The sequence below is a fragment of the Brassica napus genome, chromosome C2 (assembly GCF_020379485.1).
Source record: "Brassica napus cultivar Da-Ae chromosome C2, Da-Ae, whole genome shotgun sequence".
NCBI classification, from domain to species: Eukaryota; Viridiplantae; Streptophyta; class Magnoliopsida; order Brassicales; family Brassicaceae; genus Brassica; species Brassica napus.
The window spans coordinates 55,736,822-55,748,520 of record NC_063445.1 but is presented as its reverse complement, the minus strand read 5'-3'; the positions used below and the strand labels follow the sequence as shown (position 1 = coordinate 55,748,520).

The 11,699-nt window shown below is 38.0% G+C and overlaps 3 protein-coding genes and 1 pseudogene across 3 annotated transcripts in view; all 4 read right to left on the bottom strand.

The window, feature by feature from the left end:
* LOC125582005 (probable disease resistance protein At1g58390) overlaps positions 1-11,699 on the bottom strand; it is a 56,793-nt gene that overhangs the window by 34,899 nt on the left and 10,195 nt on the right. The gene's annotated exons all lie outside the window — the stretch shown is intronic.
* LOC125582003 lies at positions 1,147-2,049 on the bottom strand. Its single transcript, XM_048748365.1, has 3 exons — positions 1,966-2,049; positions 1,688-1,867; positions 1,147-1,612 (listed from the first exon to the last, which is right to left on the bottom strand). Exons 1-3 carry the CDS (start codon positions 2,006-2,008, stop codon positions 1,260-1,262), a joined length of 576 nt encoding a protein of 191 aa, XP_048604322.1. The 5' UTR covers positions 2,009-2,049; the 3' UTR covers positions 1,147-1,259.
* Positions 2,331-3,414, bottom strand: LOC106415201 (annotated as a pseudogene).
* LOC106415590 (probable disease resistance protein RXW24L) overlaps positions 7,111-11,699 on the bottom strand; it is an 88,610-nt gene continuing 84,021 nt past the window's right edge. Inside the window, exons 4-5 of the mRNA XM_048748350.1 lie at positions 7,614-9,741; positions 7,111-7,491 (exon numbers count right to left, since the gene is read on the bottom strand). Of these exons, the coding sequence (XP_048604307.1) occupies positions 7,679-9,741 (2,063 nt within the window). The 3' untranslated portion in view covers positions 7,111-7,491; positions 7,614-7,678. The remainder of the gene's footprint in view (positions 7,492-7,613; positions 9,742-11,699) is intronic.

Sequence of the window (11,699 nt, the reverse complement as noted above, 5' to 3'; positions counted from 1 at the left end):
GAGATTGCAAAATTATATTTTTTTTTTCCTACAAAATTCTAGACCATATTTTCTGTTAGAATAATAAAATTGTTTATAAAATCATGTTTTCTAATAAATGAATAAAAATCGTGTTTAGGCAAAAAAAAAAAAAACTAACAAAACATGTGTGTTTTTATTTATTTTAGAAACCTTAATTTCCCATCAAGGACGTACCTAAAGATGGAGGTAAAAACACTAGAATAAAAAAACACCCACTCCTTTTATCGACAGCCACAAATCTAACCCTAGAATTCCCCCTTCCTCCTTGTCTGAGTCTAATAAGTTCCGATCCATATCCGTCGAAACCATGGTCGTCCGTAAGATATATCTCTCTCTCTCTCTCTCTTTCTTGCTAGTTATTAATTAGATCTGATTTGCTTATTTGTTAATAATCACCCTCGCTCGCTCGCTCGCGCATTCATGCAGATGGTTGGACAGGCGTGTTCTGGGACATGGATGAGTTCCCACTCCCTCCTGGTCTCGATGTAGATCAGTTTGTTGAGAATGTCAAATCAGCTATATCGAATGAGGGTGCTCATGGTCACGTGGAGTTCTTTGCTTATGGTAGTTAGGATTCCTTTGATTATGGTCGCTATCTCGAGGACCGGTTCTTCACTCCAGCTAAAGTTGTCGATAAACGTCCAAGGTTTTATCGTTTGTTACATAGCATGCTTAATTGGGTTCACAAACGTCAAAGGTTTGGAGGGATAAAAAATTTGTTGGTAATTGCAAAGGCTCTGCCAGGGCAAGATAACATTACCATGATCAGTTTTCTTGACGAAATGATTGTTAGAGATCATAATGTTTTCACAGTAGTTCCTGAGGGTTGCTCACCAGAAAATTTTGATTATCCTGAGCCAATTTTAGCTTGGTATTGGTCAGACTTATGTTCTGGAAACAGGTCCATCGACCTTTCTTCTGCCTATCCTACTGATGATGATGATGATGATGTTACATAATATAATCTGTGAGCTATATCTGTTGTAGATCGTCTTTTAACTTGCCATTTACGCACTCTTTGTTTGATTTAACAGTTATAAATTCTTCAATTAATGGGAGCAGAAAAAAGTATCTGGCTCTATGAAATTACACAAGCAGAAAATGGGAAAAAAAGGTTGCAACTGCAAAATCATCAAATTGAACACACATAGTTGTTGCAGATGAGAGATTATTACACAAAGATACACATTGTTCTTGGAATCAAACATTTAAGTTCAGATACATTATTATTCTTGGAATCAAATCTCAGCCCAGGCGCGCTCAAAGGGAGCCTTGCAACGCAATGAAGATAACTTCTCTGAGGACATGGGCTTTTTTCCAGCCAGTAGATCTTTCCATATCCATATAAAGCTTGCACTAGGAAGCTTCACACGCTTTATTTTCTCCTTTTCGTAATCATCAGCCAGTACCCAGAGACAATTATTAGCAGGTGATCTCAAATTCCTAGAAACGTAGACAAAGTCTGTATCTTCGTCTATGTTTTCTGCGATTACCATCACATTTTTTGGGGTACAAGCAGACAAGCGAGTTGTGTCCAATTCCCATAGACCAATGTCCACTAACATCCTACTAAGTCTCGAAAATTTCTCCCCTGTAAATACATAAAAATAAATAAATAAATAGCACATGAAATAATAAAAGAAAGGGGTGGGGGTTCGAAGCAAACTTTTAAGTAGGAAGGTGACTCCATCACCCAGATTGTCCGGTTTCTTCTCACCATAAGCCTTGATTTTTAGCTCACCAGTATAACCATTGCTGGCAAGAACTGATCTGAGAGTCTCGAGATAAGAGCGATCGGTACGGATAGGGAAGTCAGTCACGTCCCAGAAGACCTCTGTGTCCGCATCTACGATCCGAAACAAAAACTACGAAACCATTAGATCGATCGATTAATATTAGAGAGGTACAAGACAAACAAACCCCGAGAAAGAGGTAACATCTTACCGGAGAAGTTGTTGACCATGGTTTCCAAGGATGAATTTGACATGAAAAACAAATTAGGGTTAGATGAGGGGGAAAGTCGACGGTCTTTATATATGGACCCCGGCCCAGCACAGTCATTTTTGGCATCATGTGCAACAATAAAAAAAAATTAAATTAAATTGTGTTTAGTGCATACCCCGAGTGTATGATAATTTGATGTGGACTGATAGTTTCAAATTTGGAATAGTTAGCAATGTCAAAGATTATATACATCAAAAGAAAAAGAGGACAAGAAAGAAGAGTCTCGGAATTTCTAAAACAACACAAGCCACGTGCAAAGCAAGGACCGAGTGAGCGACATCATGGGAAAGCTAACGTTACAAAGATTAAACACGGGAATGAAAATAACAAAGCAAGAATGAAACAAATGATCTAGACGGGAGAAACCACATGGCAATGGCGTTTGATGTTCTGTACACACATACGTTGATGCATGGAGTTGAACGTTTCATGTGATTAAAACGGCGGTCGTGACGGGTGAAGTAGATGGAGTTTGGCTCAATACCAAGGCTGTGGTCAGCAGGCACAGTGATACCCAAATCAAAAAAACAAAGCCTCATCACCTAGAGAATCAACCTCAACAAGCCATCTATCTAAGGTCCCCGGGTCTAGATCTTTAGCATCCCTCTGGCCTCTTGTACATGCGAAAGATCCTAGGCTTTCAAGAGGTTGGCTCGTAAGCTCTGATATAGAGAAACAAGGGATCCCCTGGTGTTGGAACACCAACGTTAAAGCTATATGAGAAGGCCTTATCTCCATACATTGCTTTCTCATCAGCCTCACTCATTCTTGGCATCGCCATTGGAAACTTATGTACTTACGTGTGGAGAGGAAGTAAAGATTATAACCTTTGAGAACAAAATCATAAACGCCTTGTAACTCCCTGCGAACATCCATATGTAATGTAATCTCACGGTAATGAACATCGCCTTTCTTACAAAACCCTAAGTACTGGCAATTCGAAACTCTCCTCACCACAACATAGTCTCTATTCTTATCGTCTACCCACATGAGATATTGAGATCCCTAAGGTCTTTTCTAGTGTGATGACCCCAAGCAAAAGCAGTACCTCGCTTAATTAAATTCTCCTTGAATTTGTTTTCTCCCCCACGTTTAATCTCATGAGGGCCACCTCTGGGTGTCTCTAGACGTGGGAGTACAATCCTCTGGTGGCTAACGCCTAAACACGTCTATGATGTAGAGATCAGATCTAGAATCCACCACAAGGAACCACTTACATGAGTTTCATAGGAATTGATACCCCGAAAGGTCACTCTTCGCCACCTAAAACCTATCTTCTTTTGGGTTGTAGAGACGACAACCACCCTCTTGTGGACATAGCATCAGTAACGGAGATCTGAATCTAGGCCGCAACGGTTGCTTGGAACACAAGGACCAGTTCGAACACATTGCAAGATCCTAAACATATAAACGTCGGATTAAAATACATTCTCAATGGGGCCAGTAAGATTCTCGCGGCCAAACTCTGCAATGCTGCAGATGTAATACGGAAAATGGACAGAACATTGCCAATGGAGTGGTTTGTAGAAAAAAGACGCTAAACACAATGCGAATGGATGAGAATCTGTTGAAGATCGTCAGAAAGTATGGTGAAAGGATCATGTTGAAGGAGTCTGATCTTCTACCAAGGATCTCCAAGAAGAAAACAAGAAGACGTGGTGCCTAGTTGAAAAATGTGAGCACAGATAAGCATTTGGTTTGTTCTATGGACTGGCAAGGTCCACCACCATGGGATTCATCTTTAGGAGGTGATGGCTGCCCTAAATTTCTCTTGGATGTGATGGTGATTGGACAAATCTCTGCCAATCTTGTGTTTATTAAACTACTGATCCTAGATTTATTTCACTAAATAGAATTATATAATGTGACTGTACTATATTTGTGAAATATAGTTTCTTGAGTTCAACCATTTTGATATTGTCCATGTGGTAATCATACTATATGCTTATAAAACAACTCTCTAGGTTGAAGGTTTGGCGAAACATGTGCGTTGTGTGGGGATTGATGCTGCAGTTCCACCCTCAAAGAAGCCAGATTCAAGGTACTTTCCCCTAAGCTAGTATTAATAAATTTTGATGGCATGGGGTTGATCACAATATCTTTCTGAGTTAATTAACTTCGTTGTTGATTTGTTGACATAGGGAGTTGCTTGATCAAGCATTGAAAGAAAACATAGTTCTATTGGCAAGAGATACTAAATTGTTGAGACACCAAGATTTGGCTAAGCATCAAATATATAGAGCCAAGAGGCTTCTTAAATGAGCAGATTCTTGAGGTACAACAATGTTAATCCTTCTGAACTGTGATGCGGCATGTTTTGATTGTCTGGATTTATTTATTAAAAAGGAGGCTGACCTGCAAGTTTTTCCTTAGAGAGTAGGATCTTTCTTAAGACATCTCATTATGAAATAGCTACAAATAACTAGTTGATCTTTATCCACTACCACCTTGCTTCCTTGCTTGATAATTTATTTCATGGGCATTCTTGGATTCATACTTGGCCAATAGAGTCTCCTGCATTCATTGTGGAACCAGTTTTCTTATATTCAGTGGAATAGTTGTGGATATAATCTGAGAGTTACCACTGAAACAATTATGCTGAACAGGTGATAGAGACTTTCCAGCTAAAGATCAGCGAGAATCAATTGATGTCAAGATGCACGAAATGCAATGGGAAGCAGCAAAGGGTTTCCAAAGAATATCAAACTGCTTAGTTAACAAAAAAATGGAGTTTTGGCAGTGCATGAACTGCCATCAGCTCTACTGGGAGGTAAAGTCCCAATCTCTTACTCTCTTGCCATGTCAACGTAGTCTACATCCATTTATTGATGTTATATATCATTTGCCCATGAATATTTATCAAAATCAGAAATTTAATTTAACTTTCTTTACATTTTTACCAAAAAAAAAAAATCAGAAATTTAACTACGAGTTCAAGAAGATACATAAACTGTTTGAGGAGATGCTTAATGTTTGTTGTATGGTTGCAGGGAACTCAGTATCATAACGCAGTCCAGAAGTTCATGGATGTATGCAAGTTGAGTGAATGATTCATGTTTTTTTCTTTCTTTTGCTGAAGAGTTTCATTTTACTTTCTCTTGGCCTTGGTTCCCTCGTCATGTCTGAGCAAACAAGATGTGTTTTGTAATAATAATTTTTTTGGTTTAGGAAAGAAAAACTTTTAACAAAGAAACAGGACATGAAAGTATTTACTCTTTAACCAAAAAAGAAATGATATCAAGTCGATAAGAGAAGGGGCGTACATCACCTGATGACAATAATCTTAAAATCTTGTGAAGCTAGGCAAGAACCATTAGATATGTTATTTACCTACTTGGCAGGACGTTAAGAGGAAGTCATCTGACCCCATACAATTTGAAAATTAGTTTAGTTTTTTATTAAATTTTTTGTGTGTTAGGATTAACTAACATTATTTCATTTTTGAATTCAATAATAAACTAATAAATGTATAGAAAACTAGAATATATTAGCTAAATTAAATTCTTTAAAATATTTCCAGGAAAAAAGTAAGCTCACTAGAATAAAATAAAACCAATCATTTCTGTTGATTAGCTTATAGCCTTATATTTTTCATCTTCTTCCACTCTTTTTCAGTGTCTATTTTTTTTTTGTAAGAAAATGGGAGAAAACCTCCCAATTTTATTAAAAAGAAAACTTCAAACTTCTTGAACTTGTCGTGGCCGTAATGAGCCATCGACGTCCTCTCATATCAAACTAACAAGCTCTATCGGAACAATATCAAAACGATGAAAACCAAAAAGAAGAGAAATAGCAAAGTTAGCTAAACCATCAGCTTAGCTTCCCTATACACATGAACAATTCTGACCAACCAGTCCCTCGTCAAAAAACCATGGCACAAACGTATCAGAAAAGACAGCGGGTGAGTATCCTCGATCCCTGTCGTAAGAAATCCCACCACCATTTTATAATCAACTTCCACCTCCAGCCTACTTATGCTTTTTTCCCAAGAAATCACAAGGCCAAAGTAGACCACCCCAAAGCTCCGCCAGACCCTATATTGAGAGCAAATCCACCACACCACTCACCATCACCATCACGCAGCACCACTCACTCTTTTTCATTGTCTATTGGATACTGATTTGTAACAACTGAAATCAAAATACATTGTTTTAAGAATCTAGATAAAACTTTTATATATTTAGCTGTATTTTGTAATTTTGAATTTTAGTTTGTTTTAACTGAAATTTAATCATTTTTATCTCATACTTAAATAACTGATATCGGTAAACAATAAATTAACCTGCCTGTTTCCAGCTTTTGTGATTTTATGCAAATGTGTACTTTAAATAAATATAGTTATTACATTGATACACATAATATAGTATGTGAATTCATCGTTTTGTGAAACCTTACTATGGTCTTCTAACATTTGTTCTCTGTATCTGCCAGCATATCAAGATCATTTACTTCTGGAATATGGTCCGAGAATCATTATTTTCTTGGTCTTGTGGATGGTAGGGAGACCCTATTTTTCATCAAAGCTAATGGTGAAGAAATAAGTCAAGTCACAATACGAAAGTTTGAAGGTTTCTTCATCAGTATTATTATGACGATGGTTTGAAAACATCGTTCATGTAAGTTTGCTTTTGTCCTTGTATGTTAACCAAGCGTTGCCTGAAAACTGAAGCTTCAGTTAACCTTATGTAGTCTCAAGACTTAGATTGAAACACTTCAGAACTTAGAACAATATGTAGTCTCAGCTCATCCTTTACATGCTTGTTGGCTGCAGCAAATACATTGCGTTGGGCATGCCTGAAAACGTTCTTCAACTTATAGATAGATCGCTTGAGAAACAAGAAGAGGTATCGCTTGAAGATAATGAAGCAGAGAGCCTGACCGGGACCTTGGCCTGGTCTCAGAAAGAGTTATCTAGTCAGTCTGGGACTCTGTCAAATTATAGCTATGGGGTTCAGTCTTCTCTTTCCTCTGTTTCCAAGAAGAAAATACAAGTTCTGAGAGACAGTCTTTGTCATGTTTTGGGGAACACAAAAGTGTCTCAAACACCAGAGGAGGAGGATTCATGAGTTCATAATTCAAATAATATTTACTGAAAAATTAAACGACTAAGATCAACTATTCTGTTAAATCAAATCCATAAATCTTTTATACAGAGGCAAGCAAAGAGTTTCAACACAATTCTATACGGAAAATTTACAAAAAGCCTAGTCGCTTGAGAAGAACAAATACAAGAAAATGTAAAGAGAAATCTAATATATAAGAATCTTAACATATTTCACCTCTCTCAGTCAACAACGGTACATGAGAACCTTCATGGAACAGCTTCACTTCCCTAAATACATCTCTCTATCTCTCTTGACAAACTAAAAGCAGTGCAGGAGATCAAGTGTCCTCAGTAAGACATTTTGTCGAACAGCTTCACTGCGTCATCCACTCCTTGTGTGCCATGGAAATCTCTGTTTGCCACTATATCAAAGTAATTGGTAAAACACATATTATCAGAGACATTCCAACGAAATAGTCTTAACTAAAGTGTAGTTTATGCAAATACAAAGAAGTTGCCGAGAAGTTCATTCCTAGATAAATACCTGATAGTCCGTAATTGCTGAGAGTCTCCTTCAGCTGCTGTCTGACTCATCATTGCCGAGATCAATCATAGAATTGTAACAGAAGGGATGTGTTGGACTTTGTAATAATCTTTTCCTCCTTTCGACAGTCTCTTCTCCCATCTCTTCCCTATATTATAAAAAACCAGACACTTCAAAGAAGTGATGAATCGCAGCCCATCAGGAAGCTCCTTTAACTTTGGACAATAGTAAATTATGAGAGTATGGAGAAGGGGCATGGAGCCTTCTTCTACTATCCACTCTTCCCACTCCTCTAATCTCTTGAATTGTAGCTTCTGCAATTGAGGAAACCCACCCCTCGAGCAAACCATTCTCCTCCCACAGAAAGATCGATAATCTAAACTAACATCTTTCAAGTGAAGAAGCTTCTCTAAAGTAGGCATTGGGTCCTCTGTCAAACGACAGCCACTTAGCGATATGGTTGTAAGGTGAGAAGGCAAGTATCCTTCCGACAATCTCAAATTGAACTCATCTCCCATATTACAAACAATCAGGTCCTCCAAGTTAGTGATTATTTGCAGCCCATCAGGAAGCTCCTTTAATTTTCTGCAATCGTCAATTCTGAGAGTATGGAGAAGGGGCATGGAGCCTTCTTTTACTATCCACTCTTCCCACTCCTCTAATCCCCTAAATTCTAGCTTCTGCAGTTGAGGAAACCCATCCCTTGAGCATTCCATTCTTCTCCCACTGAAAGATCGAAATTGTAAACAAATCTCTTTCAAGTGAAGCAACTTCTCTAGAATCGGCATTGGATCCTCCTTCAAACGACAAAAAGTTAGCTTAATGGCTTTAAGGTGAGAAGGAAAGTGTTGTGCATCAGGTAACCTTGGCATATATATCTCCAACCACAGCTGTTTGAGATTAACAAAATCCCAAACAAATCCTTCTTCATCATCATTCGTGGGATTATAAAACTTGTTCTTGTTATCTATAGTAAGACTCTCCAGGCGTGAAAGTTTACTTAGAGATGAAGATAGAGTCTTCGTGGTACAACTCTCGTTTGTAATAGAGATAGAGAGAGATCTGAGCCGTGTCATACCCTGTAGATCCGTCAATCTCCCGTGCTTTGTGTTGAAATTCTTCAACGTCTCCAGCTTGACCAGATTTCCCAATTCCAACTTTGTCTTATCATGTAATCTCTTTGGCAACCACAAGAATGTCAATTCTCGCATCTCATTCAAGATATTGGGGATGTGGACTTCACCATACACAGCTAGGTTTAAATAGAGAAGCTTCTTCAGATTCCGCATAGAAGAAGGCAGTTGAGTTACACCTGTCTCATATAAACTTAGATATCTCAAGTGGATGAGCTTCCCGATGCTAGACGGTACCTTCCCTCCTTCAAAATCGGCCTCAGAGAGATCTAACACTCTCATCAGCTTATGACTTGTAAACAATAAACTTGTTGCCTTCCATATTATGCACTCGATAAACAAGATAGTTCTAAGGCTTGGATTCTTCACCTCCTTATCGACATTAAAATTTTCTTCAGGCAAACGTACAACAGCAAGTCTGCGAGATTTACAAGGAGATTTCGAATTTGCAGTTGATCTGCAAATGGTTTGTACGAAATTCTCTTCTTCAGCTTTGCGTAAACAAACCTCTCTCATCATGTCATGCAACTGAAGTGTTTTAAATCTTGAAGTATCAACGTCTCTTTTAGAAATAACCATGTTTCTCTTAACCAATTCTTCTATGTATCCATCTACAACCTCTCGAATGCTCGCTCCATCAAAATCCATTGGCCTTAGTATTCCTTCTGCAGCCCAGTAATAGGAAAGTTTCTTCGTATGTATCTCATAATCTTCTGGAAAACTAGCAAGGTAAAGGAAGCACTGCTTCAAATAGGCAGGCAGCTCTTCGAAACTCAGATACAAAACACCGTAAACCTTCAAATTGAAATTTCTGTCGTCAGACCCACTCCCTCTAACGGTCGGAGCTTTAATGTTCTCACGTATCCTTTTCCACTCATGCAATGCGTATTTCTTACCTAACAACGCCCCTAACACCTTAATAGCCAGTGGTAGACCTCCACAATGTCTAATCATCTCCATACCGATTTCTTTCATGTCTTTTTCAATCTTAAATTCTGCACAGAAGTTACAAGAATGTTCGAAAGGATCATATGTCTTGCAAATATGGTAGTCATTTTTCATTAATTTACTATAACAGAAAAAAAAATCCAAGTAGGCCGCCCTTGAAAACTTACCAGCTGTGTCTTTAATAGGAAATGCTATCCTTTGAAAAAGATCCGAACTTTCTTCAAAAGTTAGGCATTCTGGTTTGAAGTTAACACATTGTCTGTCTGCATGTAATCCCACTTCCTCATTGCGAGAAGTAAGTAATACCTTCCAGCCTGCAACACATTCATATTTCTTAATATTTCTTTATCAAATTGTGATTTTTAAAACACAACCTAATGTAAGGATGTTCACCTTTTTTGGCAGAAACACATGCTTGATTAGGTCCCAGTCTCCTTCTCTCCATATATCATCAATGACGATCAAAGCCTTTTGTGTTTCCAGCACTCGAACAATCTCTTTCAGAAGTTCGCCTTCCATCATCTTTGACACATCGCATTCTGACCTGAGTTGTTGCAAGATTGTCTGCCAGACACACTTCCTTTCAAACTGTTGCGAAACACAAACCCACGCTAATCCTCCTAGAAAATGACTTTTTATCGTCTCATGATTATAAACTTGTCTTGCGAGTGTGGTTTTACCAAGACCTCCCATCCCAGTTATAGAAACCACTTGACTGCTATCCTCCTCCACCAAATAGCCAACCAATCTCTCAACACTTCTCTCTAACCCAACAAGATGGTCTTCGTCACTTGTAGGAAATGTTTGTCGCATTTCTCTTTCTTTTACCAGCAGAGACTGCATATACTCTTCATTGATGATTACTTTCTGTACGCCAAGATTCTGCATATCAAGGATCACCTTAGAGATCCTCTTGCTTATGGCTTTCATATCAAACCCAAGCACCATGCTTTTCACAGTGACATATGCAAATCTTTTGACGCTGCTGCTGCTTGATTCTCCGAGTTCTTTCTTCAGAAGAAAGGTTTCTATGATATCTTCTGCATCAAAAACAATTTCTTTGATGTCTTTGATAACTTTTCTCACCATTTCACTTGAATGTTTCTTGGCCTCCGCATCTTTCAAAAAGCACCTTAACGTATCCACATCATTTTTTAATCCCTTGAACTGCTCTTCAACTCCTTGAAATCGCCCAGTTTCTCGGACAAGGAGGTTCCAAAGCCTCTCGACTGCAAACGGTAAAAGTGCCACTGCTAGCTCAGCCATAAGTCTCCTGCTCAAACATGAAAGTAATCAATAACCGCTAGAGAGCAGATCTTTGAGTTCATAGTCCTGATAATATTTTTCTGCAAATTCCAGTCTAGATAATATATACTATTGTTTTGGATTTAATCTATGAATGATATGAACAATTGAGAAGAAATAAATATGGAAAATACAAAAAATAAAAATCACCTCTTGAAAATAGATCGCTTTTCGACCAACCGATCTGTATAACGAAAATATGCGAATGTGTTTTAGTTAGAACGCAGGTGAAGACCTATTCATACAAAGAGTTGATTATTCTCAGTCAACACCAAACGACACAAACCAGCTGTATTTACAACGATGAATGATTCTATTGTAGCCACTTACATTTTTTTGCTAAAAAGATAAGGAGATAGTTAGTACGTAGGGCCTCTAATAGTACGAGTTTGTTGTATTACAATTATTTGATCTGTCTAGTGAAATAAATGTTGTAACATTTTCTTTAAACGCTGTGAAAAGGTTATAATCTTGTTAAAATAAATTATAATTGGTGTTAAGATTGTTGATGTTGTGTATTTAGTTAAAATAAAGATGTGGCCGGCCGATACCATTGATGCAGTTACTGTTAGGAAAACAAGGGAGTGCTTGAATATATTTTCTAGTAGCCGGACTGTTAAAAGCTGAGGCAGAGATTATCAAGATGGCAATCACAGGGCATCCTGGGGCTTATCTTCACGTTGAAGAGCTAATTGAGGTT